Source organism: Hetaerina americana, unplaced genomic scaffold (genome assembly GCF_022747635.1).
Source record: "Hetaerina americana unplaced genomic scaffold, ioHetAmer1.1.p SCAF_3, whole genome shotgun sequence".
NCBI classification, from domain to species: domain Eukaryota; kingdom Metazoa; phylum Arthropoda; class Insecta; order Odonata; family Calopterygidae; genus Hetaerina; species Hetaerina americana.
The window spans coordinates 87,196,112-87,216,719 of NW_027286874.1; the positions used below are offsets into that span (position 1 = coordinate 87,196,112).

Here is a 20,608-nt window from a genome sequence, read left to right on the forward strand (position 1 = left end):
ACTTCCAAGATGAATTCAGACCAGAATATTCATTGTTGGAGACCAAATCTCCCTTCCCCTTTTATATCTCACTCTTCCGATCCTTGTTCAATAAACATTTTCAAATATATATTTAGTGATTATTGCAACAAGAGGAGGAAATATATATTCTGAATATAACATTACTTTAGTCTTTTAATAATTTCGAGCTATTCTTCCTGAAATTTTAGCACACACTGACAAATGGGAATACATTTTCAATTGAGGGTTTCCTGATATAATTTTTATCACATTCAGTTCACTTCCCTACAATGAAAAGGCTAACGTCAAAGTTTTCTAGTCTTATAAAATTACCATGATTGGTGTAGAGACCTATGTTTAAGCATAAGGTACATGATGTAATTTCTCAATCAATAAGCTTGGCAAGGAAAATGCAGGGACTACTATTGTATAGGATGAAACAGTTTTACAATTTGGACATAAGGGTAAGGAGGAACATTTTTTCTGATGAAATAATGTGTAACAATATTACGAAGCCAATAGCATTAAGTTTGGTATCAATTTTATAACAGCAATCCATTATATAAATCAATTATGTATGGTGAAACATTTTTTTAGAGTTGATAACAGACAATTAATGATGTGACCTAATATTTGAATTTGCAAATCTACCTCTATCATACATCATGATTCTTGTTAACATGGCTATGACAATGTTTCAAGTTTGTTTCTGAGGTGCTCTTGTATTTTTTACATTTATTTAAGATGACACCTGAAATGCAGATGGTAGTAAGATACTGAGTGTATAGTGCACAGTCCTCTAGGTTTCATCAAAGGCTCAAGTATCTGTACACAAAAGGAATGAAATCTTTAGTAAAAGGCCCAATGCATCTTGGCAAACAACACAATACAAGAAATCATAACACATGCAACTGGTCTTCACGAACTGTTGAACAAACCTCTTACATGGTTAAATAATTACACTAAAAACACACAAGAATATTAATGTTAGAATTGTGAAAATAAAAGGTCATATACAAAGCATCAAGTAACTAGATTGTGCTAAGGAAAAAAAATTATTAATCAAGAACTAGAATTAAGAAGTGGTAGTAGATATTATTCCATTGCCATTTTTTACTACTTAAATAGTTATCACACAAGTAGTTTGCTTTGAAATAAGGTGGGTTGGTGGGTGGAGTGCTGCCAATTTATAGCCAATTCCACAATAATTGGGGATCGTCGGTACAGATCTCAATTGAGTGAAATAATTTTTTCATACTGTACATGATTTCTTGAAAAACTATTCTATCATTATATATTTCCCAAAAATATTCACTGGTTTCCAGGTTTATTTACTCTTTTAAGGACCTATGTTCCCTAACAAATATTTAGTCAGGCCTGCACATGATATTGAAGGACCACAAGAATTGAAAATTTAACTGCTCTAGTGCCTCTTGCAGATAGTTATGCTATCAAATACAAGTGTAAGAGGATCAGCTTTGTTAGAAATGGAAACTGAAAATTCTCTGGAACTTATTGAAGAAAATTCAGAAGTTTTTTGTTAATTTGTAAAATATAATCTTCTTAGGAAATTAAAAAAAATTATTAAAGAAGTCTGAGATAAAACCTGGAGCACACATTATTTCCAGAAAACATCACTGATAGCAACTCATTAGAACAGAAAATTAGCACTAACGCAATTTATTGATTAGTACCACTGGCAAATCTGGCCACTAAGGAAATCACACAATTACCTAAATCAGTTGTTAAAAGTGTTACTACTCAGCTGGATTTCTATTAAATTTATTTCAACTCAAGTATTCCTGAAATGACTAGTCAATTCTGTGTTTTTTTATGATTTGCTCGAAACATCTCTAGATTTTCATGTTCTTGGATTAATTCTCCCGACTTGCTTTGGATTTCCAAGACTAATAACTTACTGACTTCAAGGTTGATCTATATTTCTCAGGCTTGTACTAACTCTGATAATTTACCCTGTAAATCATTAAGGATGTAGGTAAACAAGGAAATAGCTACACTATGAATAATGGAACATAGAAATACACTGTACACCTAGCTCAAATGATGACACCAAAATTCATTGACATATGACAGCAAAGGTTAACTGCTGAAAAAATAATTCAAACTCAACTATTCACCTGATCCAACAGAAAAGTTTAACCTTGATATTATTTTTTCTGCTGGTTATTCAAAAACTGAATAAAAAAAGGTTTACAAAGGTAAAACGTAGGAATTTTGCTCAATTTTAACATCTAAATTGATAGTTTGTGAAATTGCCACATCTTTCCATGAAATATTGGCCATTAAGGAAGCTAATAATAGACAGCCAATTGATAACAGATTTAATTTAATTATTGACACCACATCTACTCTCAGCAATTATAATTCCATTTAACACACACACATGCATAATAGGTAACTACTTTTTAGATAAATTCAAATTCTGCCAAAATATATAGGGGTTAAAAAAAGCATGAGCAAAGCTTAGAAAAATAACAATTTTGATAGGTCTACTTCTTAATGTAGCTTACTTAGCTTAGGTGGTTACTTCATTATCTTCAAATTTTTAGACATATTTACATCTGAAAAAATTTTAAATATCAACTTTTCAGTTAAATTTAAATATTTACATAATGATAAGTAATATGATGGAACAGCAGTGCTTTTAGGATTTGAACCCATTTTCACATATTTTTGGGACAAAAAAATTGAAGCCTATACATCTCTCACTGATTTTGAATGGCATATAATAAGAACATATCACGATATGGTCCATTATACCTAAAAGCCATGAAATAAAACACAGAATTTAAGGTGGTTTCTTCCATTAATGATGGTTGCAAATAGCTTTGTTGTTTTATGAAGCTTTCAACATGCATTCTGTTCTTTTTCAAAATGTCTACATTTTTAAGCATGAATTGATGACTTCCTAGTACCTCAGAAGTTCAATAACAACAAATTTTCAAATGATGATGGTCAAGAGAAGACCATAATACCATAAATTTTAGACATCATAACAGTGAAGAGAGACAAGCAATAACTTACAATATTAGGACAGTAAGATATGCATGGTGAAGAGAAATGCCATTATCAGAAAACCTAGAATGATTGCAATATGTATCATTTCACAAGATGTTTATAGTTGTGTAGCCAAGTCAAATATATCGCGGATATATTTGACGTCTTCAGAACAGAAGGGTATGAACAAAACAATGTCTGAATATGACAAGAGGCGAAAGAGGTATGCAAGAATAAAGCAAAAGGAAATAAAGTGGTAAAAAAAAGAGATTAAATTTCCTTTCATGCCCAAAAATTAAACTTTTTCGACCACCACAAGATGGAATAGTATAAAGTGTACGTATATTTGTCAGCAGGATTTAGAAATAGCACTGGAGGCAGATGTAATTTAGAGTAGCCAGTTGGTGATATGGAAAAATCCAATTCGGATATACAAGACAGAGGTGCCCTACATCAGCCAATTTTTAATAATAAATTACTACAATTTCTTCAGTATGCCATCCTATATAATGCAATAATGCACATCATTTGAGTTTTTACAAAAATTTGAAAATCATTAACTCGGCAAGCAAACTGAATGCAGTTGGTTAATCTATGAGACAATGTACTAGAGCTGAACCTCACTTAACGAGAACCTTGCACAGTGAGTAATCCACATAACAAGCAAAAATATTGGACCCGAAAATGACTTGCTTAACAAGCGAGTTTCTGCATTGGGAATGATGAGGAGAGGGGAAATCCTGGATTGACTGCGTGCCTGATAGTTCAGTTTTCTGTTTAGTACTTGTTCCATAGAATTTTAGCATCGCTAGTGAACACACATTTTTCTAAACTCGTGTTCAGATATACTATTTGTGATATTTTGTTCAAAGTTCAGCAATATTTCTTGCATATTATTAAAAATGGCCCTGAAGAAAAATTCGTAAAAAGGAAGCCACAACAGCATAAAAATAAAAGTACAAATGAAAAGTAAAATCACCAAAAATCTGGAACAATGTGAGTGTGTGGCTGATCTAGTATGCACACCAACAATTGGTCAAAATCAACGATTGGCATTTCCTTCGCGACTAAGGAGATAGCTGCTTCAAAAAGAATGACAAGAATATCTATGCAATGGGAATGTATTTTCAATGATGCTGAAGGGTTGTCTCTCATATGGATAAATGAAAAGCAATTGCAAAGTCAAAAGGAATTAGGCACATATGATATATAATTGACAATTTATTTGGATTCTCTTTTGCTTTTACAAATCGAGTTCACATTCCCGGTTGCTTCATTCCTCAACAGATTAAAAGATGACCTGCGAACCTAAACAATGTGTACATAATTTTCTTTTAATTCCCATTTCACGTAATTTATTTTTTTGGCATGGGACGCATTATTGTATTTTACATTAATATAAACGCAAAAAGTTGTTTCACTAGATGTATGTTTTGTTTGAAAAGAAAGATTGCAATAAGAATTATGCTCGTTTTAGAGAGTCCACAGTATTGCAAGCACTTGCAAAATTCCTACGATTAATGAAAGTTAGTGAGGTCACTAAACTTGTTTTCTGTCCATAAAAATCTACTAAATTACTCAGGTCACATATATCACATGTATCTACTCTCAGTACTTTCACCTGCCATTAATAGAATAAAATTCATGAGTCACTAGCTAAGAAAAATTCAATAAAATGTTTAGATAATGGAAAATAATTTCATAATTACAATGCTAGTCCTCAAGGTTGATTAATTCAGTATTTGACAATTTAAAAGTGTTGATGACAATAGAAAGTATCATAAATAAAAATGAAGGTAAAAGATGTTAGCTATGGTGTAAATAATGACAACCAATTGCAATATTGAGAGAAAAGAGCTTATCATGATGGAATGATAATTACATTTTCATTGAAATTGAATAATAATAGGATGACATCATTTGATTAAGAAAAGAGATCTCTAGAGGGGAAGCATATACCCGTCCCTTTTCTAAAATTGATCAACTTAGTATTTTTCCATCCATTCATTTCATTCGCGCATTCATGCAAAAAATTGAATGCAGACCACTCTGTAACAAATACCATCTGTTTCCAGGCACTGGATGTCCCTGGATATATTTTATTTTTACACTTCAATCTTTAACCATTCCAAATTCTTCTAGTAGCTTTAAATTGTACAAATTTTGACCCTAACTTTTGCAGCGCTCCTCGACAATAGCTTGGGACAGTCAGAATAAATATAAGTCTTATACATTTAAAAAAAAAACATGAAAGTAAAATTTACAGAGTACACAAACCTAAATCTTTGTCAGATTTGCCAATTACAATTTATAAATTAGATTAAATTTGTGTTCCACTTGAAAAATATGTACCCTGATAGGGAAACAAGCTTTACCATTAATAATTGTTCTCATTATTCGATGATCACATGGGAGATGCTGCTTTAAAGTCTTCTAATTTCAGGCTTAATTTATAATATATTGAAATGTAATGAAATAATTGACTTAGTAATTCCACACACTTTATTTAAAAACACACGACCCAGGTTTCGACGTTGAACGTCATCATCAGGTGATGATACCTGATGATGACGTTCAACGTCGAAACCTGGGTCGTGTGTTTTTAAATAAAGTGTGTGGAATTACTAAGTCAATTATTTCATTACATTTCAATATGTTATGCAAATTCCACAAAGTTACGCCTGAGACAACAAATTTTAATTTATAATGCTTCTCAATTCAAGAATTAAAAAACTGGTCCCATAGGAACTGGAAAACAGGGATTCCACTAAAAATTGGACTTTGATCACTGTTCATACAAGTCACATTCCTTACAATTAAAAATATAAATATATATCAACAAAAATATTGGAGACAGATGACAACTTAATACGACGAATATAAATAAAAATTGGTCACAGTTGACAGGCACAATCCAATAACTGTGCAGCTTCAACATCATAGCAAAAACATTGATAAAATAATCTCAATTCAGTCAATATTTAAATAATGTTGCAGATTCAGTAGGTTGGGGAAACAATTTTGAAATATGCACTAAACATTTCTATCCATATGTTTGTCTACACGACAATCTGGGAATGAGTTATTTCAACTGGCTAATAAGCCAAATTATTGCACCTAAATTCATTATATATACATATATAATGATGATGATGATATATAGAATTCTCTATATAAACTACTAATATAAACAACAGTAATGAGACAAACACAAGAACTCATATGTGCACTATCCCTCAGCATGACATATTTAAATTGGATGATGACATCACATCAACAATAAACAAAATTATCACAGAGTATTGCCAGGTAGTACACTACCGTTCAACTGATGTTTGTTATCTGGTAAGCATTTCATGATGGATGGTTGAATCAGCTTCCATACATCTGCCAGCTGTAAATGAAGAAAAAATAATTAGGAAATAAAACTATCCCCTCAATTTAATCAATTACACATAAATTCAACCCAGCCCTGACACATATCACTTGCTTCAAGCCTCAATCTCAGAGAGATTTATGATAAATATCAGAAAACTCAACGCTAAGAATCATTAATTAATCCAACATTTTATACTTAAGTGTGTCTATTGTAGATATTTTCTTAGTGGCACTCACCTCATTTTCTCCTCAAAGCAAGTATAATAAAGAGAACAAAACACTATTAAACAATCAACATTATAAAATGATAGCATTGCAGTATTTAAATGATAACCTAAGAAACTTACTTCCGAGTGTCCTTGAATTTGTACAGCCACTAAAGTGTTCAAGATTGATGCTAAAATTTCCAGGTGAGCATGTACGAGCTGTGTTTCAAGATGCAAACAATGAAGGGCATAGGCATTCCTAAGATCAACATTAGCTATTACAGACTCTTGTTCCATCATTTTCCTCTCCATCTGCTCCACTGATTCAGCCTAAGAGGAATTCAAAATAACCAATCAATAGCACTTCTTCAAAAAATGTTATTATTCGTCTACTGATAATTTTCAATAATTGACAATCAGTGAGCAAAATATTCACAGAAACGAAAGGGTTAGGTAAAAGTGAGAATACACTTAGCACGCAACAATATGTAATGCATTGATTTCATTAATTATAACTGCGACATGGATATTGCAACAAGCCCTTGTCTGAAGCGTTGAGGTAAACTGTTAGGTACTCATTAATAACCCAAATATAATACCTAACGTGGAGGAAAATGTCTTAAGTCAGTAAAATTTGATTGAGACTTGAAAAGCAAAAATATGGGATGTAGGAAGAATAAACAATGTCAATCACTTATTGGTAGAATTTTTGCATTGGTGAAAAGAATTAAAATTTACAAAATTCTACAAATGTAGCTAACGATGCCCAAGCAAACAAAACTGGTCATGTGAAATCAATACAAAGCATGGTTGTAAAGTTTTACGTAGTTTAATTATTTTAATCAGGTTTTAGTATAATATAAAATAACTGTTAAACCTATTTTACCATATTTACTGCTGTCTCTTGAAAGTTGTGTAAATCAGAAGTTCCACTAATTATCAAAACTTTTTTTAGGCAGTAAGTGCCCTATTAATTCTGGATACACTTAGGACAAGATTCTGACAACACTTTCTCTGCTGTGTCATTCTTAGGAATAATTTGTCACCCTTCCTCTTATTTCACATGACTATTTAAACATTGTCCTCCAGTTAATTTAAGAATTGGCACTACAGATTTAAGACATCTCACTCCAAGATTAATTACTTTCCACTGAATAACCCGCTAACTATTTACTCTGAATCACTAACAAACACTGCAATCGAAGCACCCACAAGCATTTCTATGCAGACCAAATTCTCTAAAATGTAGAATGTCAGCAGTTACTAACATTAATTACAGGGAGAATTTGAATAAAACATTGCTTAATCAAGTAATAGAACATCATACTGGATATGGACCTGCTATTTCACTATGGCTGACTAGCACAGCTAAACTTTACGAAGGTATATGTCTAGTTGCTAGCTCTTCAGCAATAATGATATAATGAAAAAAATAAACAAATATTTACGATGAATTTAAAAATAGAGAGCTGCCTTTACAAGTTAGTTCTATAAAAACACATCCATACAAATAACATATCAAGAGAAAACACCAAACATAAAATACACCTACATCAGTTCCTTTGATAACCCCTTGAATTTGCCTCTTTTTCAGGGCAAGCATTTTCGCCAAAGCTCTTTGATGATCATGAACTACCCCTTTCTCATGACGTTCACACAGATCTCGATGGGCACCCAAAACCTCGAGAAGAAGGTTCAGTCGCTCGCACACCTCATCTTCTTCACGAACTGCCCTTTGTAAAGCTTTACTCGATAGCAACGCAAACTCTCTAAGGGTGAAAGTAAAACATTATGTGTTTACACAGTCACATAAAACAGGAGGCTGTAACAAATAACATTCAAATTAAGCAATGTAGATTGTTATAGAGGGTCTTACTTTGATATAACATGAAAGCCTTTCTTCATGTCAGCCCATACTGTGTTTCCACCTGTTGCCCACATGGAACTACCATGAGGATCATTTGCCAAATTGGTGAGTTGGGCACCAAACTCAGCCATGTTGTCAGCATACCTGAGCAAGTGAAACCATGAAATGGATTTACTGAAAGAGTAGCTCTTATTTACTCATCATCATCACCTGGAATTAGTCAATTTATCAATTATTAATTATCAATTTATTTATACTCACCCATGAGAGCGAATGGCTAATAAGTCAGCAATATGCTTCAAACGAGATACACCTGAAAATATTAACCTTATCTGATCCCTACTATTAGCAAATTCAGTGTGTGTGTCAGGAGGAACAAGTTCCTAAAAATGAAAAAAAATTAATTTCAAAAAGCATAATTTTTATAATTACAAAATTTACAGAAGTAGTATTTCATCGTAACAAAGGTAATTCTGATGAATATCAAACAATTAATTCATTCCAAAAATTAAAAACTTACTTTTGCTTTTGCAGCAAGCTCTGAAGTGGTAAACTCATCAGGTACTCTCCGAAAAACTTCACGTATTTTGTTTTGGGCATCAGGTCCCGAAAAGGTGAAAAAAAATTCCAACATAGGGTCATGCATTATGACTGGGTGCCTTGCTACTATAGTAAGCCAACGGCGCAATGACTTTCTCCTCTCTTCAATGAAGTGAGAATCAGCTGGAAACAACATATTTAGGTGCTTAATATTGATTACTAACAATATAGAAGACTTCAGCCCTTGAAAATTGTCTTTTTCAAAATCAATCATATTTCCCTTACCTCCAACAACTTTTTTGGGGGGTAATTTTGGTATCAGTCGATATGGAAATCTTCCCAAGAGAAGCTCATATAATGACAGAAAATCATTATACCTCCTTCGGACAGATGAACTGAGCCGCTATAATTTAAATTATACAATGGATAAAATAATGAGATATCTTAAAAGGCATAGAATGAGTCACTAAAAATGAAATGTACCTTGCTATGAACTTGATACTCCACATGTTTTAAAAAAAGTCCTTTTTTCTCAGGAATAATTGTAACTTCTATAGAGTCCAGTTCATATATTCCAGAATAGTTGAGACCCAGATGAGTAGGATTTGAACTTCTTGAATACTGCTGCATGAATGATTTTAAGTCATTCAGATCCCCCAATTCAGGACGAGGCAACTCTAGGATTGGATAAAATTAACTTAGGATGGAAAATATCACAGAAAATTACTTCTCAATTGCTAGAAATTAATACGCAAGTTGACCCATACTAAAAGAACATATACACAAATATTAGAAAAAATTACCACAAGAAAAACACATAGCTACCTTTTCCAGAGAAATTTTCAAGTAACTTGTCATCAGGCTGCTTTCCTTGCTGGGCAAATGCAACGAGTACTAAGGCTTTATAAAGATTGGTGCGATTGAGTGATCCTTGCTTTGAGTCAACCAGGTTCCATATCTAAAAATTATCATATAAATATCACTTCAAAGCATAGCACAAAGGAACGTTTTTGGAGCTAAGTTTTGTGCATAAATACCTGACTTAATGTAGATGATGGGAGGCCAGATTTAACAAGCAGATGAGTAAATACTTCACTGCTAATAGTGTCAGCATTTGGTGAGCATATTTGGTACACTTCACGGTAATATGGTGGAACTGCTCCTGGAAACAAATAAATATCTGAAAATCAGACACACACAACAGCCTGCATTTGACAAGAATAAATCACTGGTGACTGCTAAAATATATAACCTCCTCTACTAGAAAATTAGAGCATGACTATGACTAATGATACACAACACAAGCCTTCTTCTATATTGAGAGGTGCTACAGCATGAGGTTAGATATTTCAGTTGATATTCACTGAGACATCCCCCCCCCAAGACTACACCCTTGCGATGGAAGGACTTGCACATTCTGATGACCCCCTTGAGCCATGCTCGTGGGAGAAATGATAATTGCCCCTTGTAGGAGCCAGACAAAAGGTAGTTTGCACAGACATATGATCACAGTTAGGTGGCGATTTGAGTGATGGTGTCACCTCAAAACCACAATTTAGGAAGGCACCAAGAAAGCAATTAAATATCCCATGTTACTACAATGGACAAGGATCAGAGTATATGTCCTAGCAATACACGATTCGGCCTGCTGGGCCATATTTCATGCCTGGCGGTGGGAGAGGCACAGTTTCCACATTTGTCATCTTACGAAGTCCTTGTAAAGCGAAATTGATAAGCATAGATGAAATCACAATAGCATAGAAGAAAAAGATGAGGACCAAACCAGTTATAATATGGATTTGAAATGTACGGAAGGTGAGAACTTAGAAATAAGAAAATACATGACACGAGTTGGAGAAAGTAAATATGGCATAGTGAGGTTAGATGGGAGGATTGTAGGGATTATTGGAACAATGAATATTAAGCAATATACATCAGAGGGATGGTTATAATGCCAGCCAACCAGCAAGGGGTGGCAATAATTTTGAACCGAAAGGTAAGAATATGTATAGTAAAAATAAAGCATAGGAGTTATAGAATATTATTAGGAGAATTAAAAGGTAAACCAACGAACTCTGTCATTGTTCAGGTCTGCATGCCACCAAGCAATCAAAGACAGGAGGAAGTCAACAGGGTAAATGCTCAAGTACAAGAAACAATTGCATATATTCCTGGAAGGTAATATTTTATAGTGATGTGTCAATTTGGAAACAAGGAACTTTGGCGTTGAGAAATATATTGGAACGTTATAATTTTAAATAGAACGAGGTCTCTACTAGCATTGTGTGAAAGAGGTGAGTGGAGTTTGCATTGGTTACACGGAATAAGTTAAAAATTGTAATTACATGTCAAAGGAAGTTGATTGTAGTAAGGCGGTGACTTAAAATACTAGCAGAGTATGAGAACGCTAAACTGAATAACTCAATTAGATTTAGCTTAATCATGTTGTAAAAGAAATATTTCGGCACAATATTTCCACAAATTACGGTTGGTACAATCTTCATTACAAAAAAGAATAGATCATTGGAGTACATCATTCACTTCCAGAGTAAATGCAGGTATTTATTCAATTAAGTTCGATAAGCCCCTTTAGAAGCAAACGATTATAAAAATTATATCGAACGGCGCTATAAGGGCTCTATATCTGATTCGTGTTGATCTACGACACACAACACCATATTATTAAGAAGCTGGATAATTAAAAAAACAAATTGTTAAGAATAATATCACTTGCAACCTGGTAAAAAAGTGACGAATTGGCTATGTTAGAGGACAAAACACCAGAAAGGACTTTATACATTGTATGTACAATATTCAACATTTTGGGGGGCGTCACTTTGGGGGAGGGGGTCATGAAACGCCGCAGGAAATGAGCACTTAACACTGGCACTTATTTTTTTACATATAAATTGGCACATGAATAAATAAGATAAATCTATGATTTAGTAGAATCACCGCCATTAATAGTGCAAAATACACACAATTAGATATAATTACTACTGGACGCGAAGCAAATCTTCATATTATTTGTAAATAGATAATAATAACAAATAAAAACATAGGGCAGTCACAAATCATACCCATAAATATCCGCCAGACTTCGTTGAAATGACAGAGAAACCATGACATTCAAAATTATCATAAAAATAACCGTTTTATATATATTGCTAACAGCACTTACCAAATGACAAATCCGTCGCCATTTTTGACACCTCACAATTGAAAGCTGAAACTGCTAACGAGAATCACATGCCAGACAGATGAGCATCAAACACGATTTCAGCGATTCTCAAATCTATATTGCTGTCAATTTCAATGCTAGAGAGTTGAGGTACTTCGACGTATCCAATTCTGAGTCATGAAACGGAGAGAGATGGGACTATCAGCATAATAAAATGAATGTGAAGAGTTAAATCTTGATTGCCGCGACAATATTCTACTAATAACATTTTAATGCGAATGGAATGTAGTACCTCCCACCCTGGAGAAAACCGGAATTAATATTATATATATTGGTGAAATAGAGCATCCCATTCTCTAGTAAATCACCCTTCCAGTCTTGCCTCCTAGGTCGTCGCCTTAAATCAAAATTTACAGGTGTGATTCCTCCACCTGTAAAAGATTACATACGTGAGATAACTTCTTATTAACTTTTACGTCGAGAGAACAACCGATAGTATTTTAATTAATGCAGTATATGTGTATTTTCAGTAATAATATTAATAATTCACTCTTTCAGATGTATAAAGACTGGGCAAGATTTTTTGTACTGTCTGAAAATTTACGTATATGGGCGTATTCATTTATGGTACTCAAGGGTAAGGTAAATAAGGGCAATATTTAGGTAGCTAAAACCAACTTGTCATTTCTTTCCATCGAAGCTTGTGATCTCTTGTTACGGTAAAGACCGAATCGTACCCATTTGCAATCATACTATAAGCTTCTTTTATTATACGTGGAGATAAAAACGGAGAAGTACATTGAATAAGGCCGATGTACGAGACCCCTATGAAATAAATAACAAAAATAATTCAATGTAAATGTTAAACGAAAACTAGTGTAAATGATTTACTAGACAATATTTTGATATTTTCTATTGAAGCCAAATTATTTATTACCCGGTTTACGTCCACAAAATTCTTGCACAGCAAGCAAAGATGACGCAGAATCAGTCGCCGTCTCTTTCGCTCTCCAATGTACAAAGACGCCAGACCTTTCTGCTTCTTTAGCTATTTCTACGTGATCAGTTGACACCCAAATCGATGAGAACTCTGAAAAAATATTAGTTATCATTTTAACGAGAGAAATATAAAGAACTCGGGAATAATAATGTTTCAATTTCCGCCATCATCTCACTTCCAAATTCCTTCATTGCTAATATAGCGCGATGCAGCAGAGTTTTTCCCTTGAAAAGAGCAAGATTCTTCAGAGGAATTCCTTTGCTTCCACCTCTTGCTAAAATAAGACCCGTCAGGTTTACATTTTCAACTCCACTTTCATTATACAAATTGGATGTGCTTTTAATGAATAACATGAAAATATAAATGTTGACAAAATTATTTAAGAATAACTTCATTTGGAATGAGGGAATTGAAAACTACAACATTTTAGCACTAAACGTTTTTCACCTCTTGGCTAGAAAATGGCTAGGAGTATTCATGACATAGTTTCCACCAATGAAAATATTAGGATGCAATACAATCACTATAATAAAATCCAGCTTCATTGCGATTAGCGTGACCAAAGCAACTTCGAGTTGATAATATCTAGAGGGATAAATTATTGAAATATATACTTATATCGTCTGCTATCTGAATACAGTCTGCTATGTACTTTGGAGGCTTTAGGCTTTCTTTTGTTTTCTGAGACCAAGGACATTTCGCAACACGCGCATGCGCATTGCACACTAGCGCAGTGTGATTAACGTGGGTACTCGGGTGCTTTGTGTTGACTAATTTGTGTACAAATAAGGTTTGGTTGCTTTGTTCATGATGAATAGTTTTAGTCGTGGTCCAATTTTATTTCATATCTTTTGGACCTGGAAGTAAGGTAATATAGAGATGACGCCTGAAAAAATTCCCTACACAAAAATGAAGTGGGGAAGTGATACAATAATCAAATTCTTTGGTCAATATGTACGGTATCCGTGCTTATGGGACATAAACTGTGCGGATTACAAAGATAAAAACAAACGGTCCCGTGCCTTACAAGAAATAGCTACCGCGTTAGACATTGAAGGTTTAGATATATGTTTATTAAAAACCAAAATTCATTCCCTGCGAAATACTTACATTAATGAACTAACTAAAGTCAGGAAAAGCAAACAGAACAGTTCAAGTGCAGAGGATGTTTATACACCAAGAATGCCCTGGTTTAAATTGGCTGATAGTTTTCTTCGTGGAATGGTTGGAAGACGCGAGTCTCCCACTAATTCGGTAAGTTGGGTGTCAGAACGGCAAGTTAAGATTAATGTAGAAAAATGTTCGTAAAGAAGAAATTGGGAAACGTAATGAGTCGAATTGATAACGGTGAGGCTTTGGGGGAAAATCTGGATTCTTCGCACGACATCTTCGTAATTTGGATAATCGAGCCCTATTTTCTCATTAAGCGATTCGTGTGAGCCCCTCGGCAGCAAGGGGGTTAATATCCGGTCAATTGCGCAGACTTTAAATATTGTAAGAATTACTTATTTGGTATCGGCAATCTGAAAATCATTGCTCTCCAACCAGAAGCAACTTCACATCTTTCTCCGTTGGAAATAACCGGCACTCAGCGATGATTTTAATATGATATTGGGCTTGGATAAATGCGAGCCACATTAGCTAAAGGATAATATACCATAGGAAAAATTACGTCTCGAGGATGGAAATTAATGATGTGGTAGAGCACGAAAATATTTTTATTTTTAGAGAGACCGCATAGCAATCAAATTGCTCTCAAATAAAACAACATCAACAAAACAAGGCTTGGAAAAGTATTATAACCTCAAGAAAATAGTTACCACAGAATCAGAGCTATTAGAACTTATGCAATTTAAGCATACACAATGGGAATAATTCTCTAGCCTAACACTAAATTAATTAATGTGAAAAATATTGACAGAAAATAATACCAGTTATCTAAATTTTTCAATGGAAAGATTATATGTAGACAAGGGGAGGCAGGGGATTAATAAAAAAATTACTTTGTACATCTTTGGTCAAACTCTGGAATTATTTCCTTGTTGAACAGAAAATGAGGAATCTCCATACGACTATAGTTAAAATACGTTAACAATTCAGTTTTTAACCAAATTTATAGAGAAGGATAAAAAGCGTTGGTAACATGTGATTATAAACAGCTGTGTAGCATATATCACAGCTAACGTAATCAAGATACGTAGATTTAAAAGATTTGTTCGAAGAAACAAAAGTTACCATGATGACTATGATCAAGATAGAGTAATTTCGGCCAAACATAAAATTTACAATTACCAAAGGAGAAATTGGAGAATGGTTGCCGTAGAAAAGACAAAACTAAAGATCATTTTACAAATTATTGCAAAAATTTTATTGAAATAATGTACCCAGAGAGACTGCAGCAGTTATAAAATCATTCCTTTGATATTAACTTTGAGAAAGCAAATCATTCTATACCTTCGAAGAAAGAGTCATAATTGAAAGTGAAAATTACCAATAATATTGGAACATTACAGATAAGGTATTATAGTAGACCTGATATCAAATTAGTTGATGAAAAGGAAAAATATACGGATATTTTAGATAAATATCAGCTGAACAAAATTTAAAGAAACAATATCAAGAATTACAGGAAATTGAAAGTAGAAAAAACTAACTAATGGCTAATCCTATAATAATTTCAGCCAATAAGCTCATTTATAAAGCAGTTAAAAATCAAATTGAAATATTTCACTCAATTATTCACAAAATTAAACAATTCAGCTATTTTATAAACATGCTGAGCTCAGTAATTTCAAATGAAATGTGAATTGGGCTGGCGTCTAGACACGAGTACGATTTATATACAATGTTAGGAATAAAAAATAAATGTTCATGACAAAATTATCAACTTTATCATTAAGAAATGTAAAAGAATAAGCTATGACGAAAGAGCAGGTAACATAGGCTTGATGTGCCACCAATTTACAATATATACCAGCAAAAGTAATTGGACATGGTTTTAGTGTTTGTTTGTTTTTTATAGCATGAGGAAGATAATTATTTTAAAAAGTATATTTTATATGTTTATTCTGAATGGCAAATGAATATACTTGCAGGAAATAAAAAGGAACAGTATGGTAAATGTAAAAATAGTTCTACATTTTAAAGTACTCTCTTGAAAAGTTAGGGGTTTTTTTATATTCGGTTAACGAATAACTAAATACTAATGCCAGTGTTAATCATTAGCCCTTTATTTCCAAAAATATATAATGCATTGTCTGTGAAATAGCATAAAATTTAAATTTAATCAGGGTCAATAATTTTTCTCCATTAATATTTCTGTGAAGTCTTTCCCTTGATTAATCCTAAATACTTGTTCAAACACAAAGCATTATAAAATTTCTCCCAGTTATATTTTATATGTGTATCTATCTTGGAATTCTTAAAGTAGGTACACCAATTTATTGTCTTGCTGAAATATTCTTGTTATTATCAAAACCTCTACTCCTTATGGCGATACTTTAATTGAATATCAGTATTTTGTCATTAAATGCCTGTTTTTTTGAGGAAATAGGCTTGACAGAAAGACTAGTTTTTTCTGGTTCTTTGTCAATTAATGAAATATTTGGTGTTAACAGAGGAATGTAATTGCAAATATCTGGAAGATTTAACTTGCTTTACTAGTGAGAAAAGAGAAGCAAAATGTGTATGCAAATAAATAGCAATATCAGTATCTCTATTGGGGGTGATGTTATCAGGATGCATATAATGAGGAAGGTGACTAGATTTCTTATCAGAGTTTCTGAAAGATCAAAATTTGTTATACTGTCGAATCCCTCTATAACAACCACCTGCAGAGAAGTGAGAATTCTCTGTTATAGGGACGTGCCAAATGGTGAAATAAGTTGTGGGTACTTGAAAATAAGGGAATGTACATTATTAGGTAAACTCCACCATATATGTAAACATATATTCTAAAACACATGTTTGTGTATGGACACAATATGTAAGAAATAAAAAAATTGATTAATGTTTATTCAGAATGTTTCCACCCTGTTAACATTCTGTTTTACTATATTTGTTTTCTCTTTCTTCTTAAGGCTCTATGTTTGTTTGTCGTTCCGGACAAGTACCTCTAATTTATGTAGTAATATGATGATATCTGAATCAGATTTGAGAATAACTTCTATAGCCATTAAGCTCACTCCTCTCTTTCTAAGACTAATCTTTTTTCTCCTTGCTGTTAATTTTTGCATAAAAAAGCTAATGGTCCTTAATACCTCATCATGCCAGTCTCAATACTCTCTGATTAACCATGAATGGGACATATTAATGGTTATGAACCTTCCACGGCTGCTGTTGAGAGTGTTACTTAGCAAGAGGTGCATGTATTAGTGTCTCAATTGTAGGAAATTTGAGGAGAATATTTCTTGCCCTTCACAAAGGGCAAGAAATGTTCACTTGGGAAGATGAGTGTTATTAAAGACTTTGCTGTATTTTGAAGTATTGAACCCTGAACCCCATTGAAAAATATATTATAATTGGTTCTTAAGAGTGCCTTACAATGACTTCCACATATTGCAAATACCAGGTAATCATTGTTAAGGCCAGAAGGTATATATTTCCTCAGTAGGACTATTTTTTGTCTAATTAGAAATTTGAGCTCAGAGTTAATTCACTTTGGTTGCATAGATGATTTGACTTTCAAAGTAGGTTTATATTTATTCTTAATTTGAATAAAATAGCTTAATATGCAGAAAAAATATCTTTCCCCAGAAAAATTGCATAAAATATTATGCCTGTCAATTTAGAAACAATAATCATTAATGCTGTTATATTTTGATATTTATCATAATCTGCTTATCCATAGAGAATTTCATTACTTCTCATTTAAATATAATCCATCTTATATCTCTCAGTATTCTCACACTTGAGCAATTTTGCAGGAATGATATCTAGTGGCTTTTTTTCTGCCATTTTTCCCTTCATTCCCATTGATGCTTTTTCAGACTCGATATCAAGTAATCCAGGGCCTAGGCTGTTCCTTTTTACCTCATATACCCTTTCCACAAGCTCGTATATGTAAGCTTACTGTCTCTACCATTGAGTTGCTCTATCAATTTTCTCCAGGGAGATGATGTATTATGGGATATTCAGATTAGAGTTTCCCCGAAAAATCATTGACCTATCTCCTGTTACAGATATATAACACTTGGCATTTTGCACACTTAAAAAAAGATGTGTGGAAAACGAAAGAAAGAAATTTTTCGTTTCTATAATGGGGGATGATTCCACAAATTAAAGTCCAATGCCATTGGTTATAGACATTCCTACTTGCTAATCTTTGTATTTAAATGAAAAGGATTTTTCTTATTGCAATATCCTGTGCTTGCTCTCATTCATATCTCTAATTAAACAGCTCATGGAAGAAGGCCCTATTTTTTGTCTGAATTGTGTTTTATCTAGGAAGTTGTTTAAAGCATTTTAATAGTATGCATATATGTAAGAGTTTTAAGTTGCAAATCAGTGAGAAAATCATGGATATTAGTATTCTTATTAGGTTAGTTTTTTCATGATTTATTATTTATGACATTATGACGTGTATTTCAGAAAATGTCTGCTGGCTTAACTATATAAGGGAATTATGTATTTATTCCTCACACTGTGTTGCATTTATTTATTAATTTTTTCTGGTTTTGTTGGCAAAACATATTTGTAAAAGTTGTAGCACAGTTATTAAGATATATTCTTAATATAAGTTGTTGATATTATCATTGAACTGTATTCTATCACCTGAGCTTTATTTTTCAAAATTGTAGCAAACTTCCTTAGGGTCAAGTATTTATTTCTTTAAATTTTTTTATAGTAATCCAGCATTATTTCTTAACTGTATATTGGAAATATGACTGTATGATAGATCATGACCTGTGAACAGCTCATTTTGAATGTCAGGTTTAGCTCATCAAAATGATACAAGAACCTTTGAAATATTAAGTACATAACCCAGTTTTTGAAGTAGCTTTCATGGCCGTCAGGCTTGAATTTATTTTATGCATCAAAGTATAGATTTATTTAAATAATTGTTCCGATATCTTGAGCTCTGTAATGATATCAACAACAAAATGTTTGTTTTTAAGGTCCCCAAAAAATGTGTTGATGAAACATTTCGTCCTGAAGAGTATGCAGCAGAGGCTGGAGACTCAAGTGAAGGCTACCCACCAGTTGTCGCAAATTGGCTACAGAGAAGTGATGTTGTGATGGAGGAACAGAGGCATGAGGCATACGATCGCATAGACAATTATTCCATGAATAGCTTGAGAGAAATTTCCCCTCGAGTATCTCAGGAGGGTGAGTTAGATGCATTTGGTAGAAGTGTAGCTGCACAAATGAAAAACTTACCAGAAGAGTACGCAATAGAACTTATTGCCGAAATTCAAACTTTAATCACAAAGAAACGCCTCAAAGCTATAGCAGATAAAAGATCACTATCGTCTTATAACAATAATCCTTCTCAGAGTCATCCCATCTCCTAACATCAGCAAGAGTTGTGAACTATACATGTCGCAAGAAATGATAGTACTTCGTGCAAACAGTGTTTGACTTACATGTCATGATGTCAAGGAGAGAGCTCACCATGGGCATCAGTGGAGACATACTCATCGGAGCTGCCTATGGATATTTTGAGGAATTGGTCTTCAAAAGTTTGAAACCTACAGGGCATTGAAGGGCAACTGGAAATAAATGTGCAGTGATGTTTCGCATTGTATTTCAAGGTCTTTCAGAATGGTAAGTACATATTAGGTGACAGACTAATGCACGTGTTCAGTTATGTAGATGAAATAATTTTGTACTTGATTTAAAGATATAGTAAATTCCATCTTCATTTGTAGACCTTTGATTCTGCCATTTGGCAGTGTATAGGTCCACTTTCATAATCATTTTTAATTAGTGTGAGAGATGTCCTAACTAGTTTCCACAATGAGGAAAATTTAGTATTTAAATGGAGATAGCTCTGTTTTACTCTTACTTCCATTTCTCAGGAATCCACCATTGGGAGGGGTCAACATGCAGAAAGGTGAAATGGTTGTTGCACAATACATCAGGAGCACCGCTTACATTTATGTTTTTGTTTATGGACAGTAAGTCCTTTATTTGTGTCCACATCCATGTTAAAATTATGTCGTTTCTTAAGGGTGCCAGAAGGTTTTTTACTCAGTTTACTATTTTAAATGAAAAAAAATGTTCTTGAATTGAAAATACCAAATTTTTTGCCTGATTTTCCTCTGCAGTAGCTTCATTGTTTCAACATAAGTTCTTTCATTAAATGTAGTTTTGTCTTCTAATACTAAGTCCAGTCGAGCAAGATTGCATACCTTATTTAGATATGCCGGGGTGATGCTCCTTTCTATAGGATTAGTTGCTGTTGGAGTATGCAACCA

The 20,608-nt window shown here is 33.3% G+C and overlaps 3 protein-coding genes across 3 annotated transcripts; 1 reads left to right on the plus strand and 2 right to left on the minus strand.

The window, feature by feature from the left end:
• Positions 1-6,032: 6,032 nt before the first annotated feature.
• LOC139690625 (sorting nexin-8-like) lies at positions 6,033-12,287 on the minus strand. Its single transcript, XM_071588110.1, has 11 exons — positions 12,191-12,287; positions 10,047-10,171; positions 9,835-9,967; positions 9,493-9,686; positions 9,295-9,412; positions 8,990-9,192; positions 8,731-8,852; positions 8,479-8,613; positions 8,155-8,371; positions 6,744-6,932; positions 6,033-6,412 (listed from the first exon to the last, which is right to left on the minus strand). The coding sequence occupies exons 1-11, from the start codon at positions 12,210-12,212 to the stop codon at positions 6,311-6,313; spliced, it is 1,560 nt and encodes a 519-aa protein (XP_071444211.1). The 5' UTR covers positions 12,213-12,287; the 3' UTR covers positions 6,033-6,310.
• Positions 12,288-12,492: 205 nt separating this feature from the next.
• Positions 12,493-13,735, minus strand: Csas (CMP-sialic acid synthase). The gene is made up of 5 exons (XM_071587908.1): positions 13,638-13,735; positions 13,366-13,526; positions 13,128-13,280; positions 12,865-13,015; positions 12,493-12,621 (listed from the first exon to the last, which is right to left on the minus strand). Exons 1-5 carry the CDS (start codon positions 13,733-13,735, stop codon positions 12,594-12,596), a joined length of 591 nt encoding a protein of 196 aa, XP_071444009.1. The 3' UTR covers positions 12,493-12,593.
• Positions 13,736-13,939: 204 nt separating this feature from the next.
• LOC139690335 (uncharacterized) lies at positions 13,940-19,772 on the plus strand. The gene is made up of 2 exons (XM_071587734.1): positions 13,940-14,444; positions 19,307-19,772. Exons 1-2 carry the CDS (start codon positions 14,070-14,072, stop codon positions 19,700-19,702), a joined length of 771 nt encoding a protein of 256 aa, XP_071443835.1. The 5' UTR covers positions 13,940-14,069; the 3' UTR covers positions 19,703-19,772.
• Positions 19,773-20,608: the final 836 nt, after the last annotated feature.

Coding starts and splice junctions, on each gene's coding strand:
- LOC139690625 (XM_071588110.1), bottom strand. CDS start 12,212: ATGGCGACGGATTTGTCATTTG. Junction 10,172..12,190: donor GGCGACGGATTTGTCATTTG/GTAAGTGCTGTT, acceptor ATTTGTTTCCAG/GAGCAGTTCCACCATATTAC. Junction 8,614..8,730: donor TTAGCCATTCGCTCTCATGG/GTGAGTATAAAT, acceptor TCACTTGCTCAG/GTATGCTGACAACATGGCTG.
- LOC139690335 (XM_071587734.1), top strand. CDS start 14,070: ATGACGCCTGAAAAAATTCCCTACACAAAAATGAAGTGGGGAAGTGAT. Junction 14,445..19,306: donor GCGAGTCTCCCACTAATTCG/GTAAGTTGGGTG, acceptor TTTGTTTTTAAG/GTCCCCAAAAAATGTGTTGA.
- Csas (XM_071587908.1), bottom strand. CDS start 13,735: ATGAAGCTGGATTTTATTATAGTGATTGTATTGCATCCTAATATTTTC. Junction 13,281..13,365: donor AGCAATGAAGGAATTTGGAA/GTGAGATGATGG, acceptor ATATTTTTTCAG/AGTTCTCATCGATTTGGGTG. Junction 13,016..13,127: donor ATTTTGTGGACGTAAACCGG/GTAATAAATAAT, acceptor TTTATTTCATAG/GGGTCTCGTACATCGGCCTT.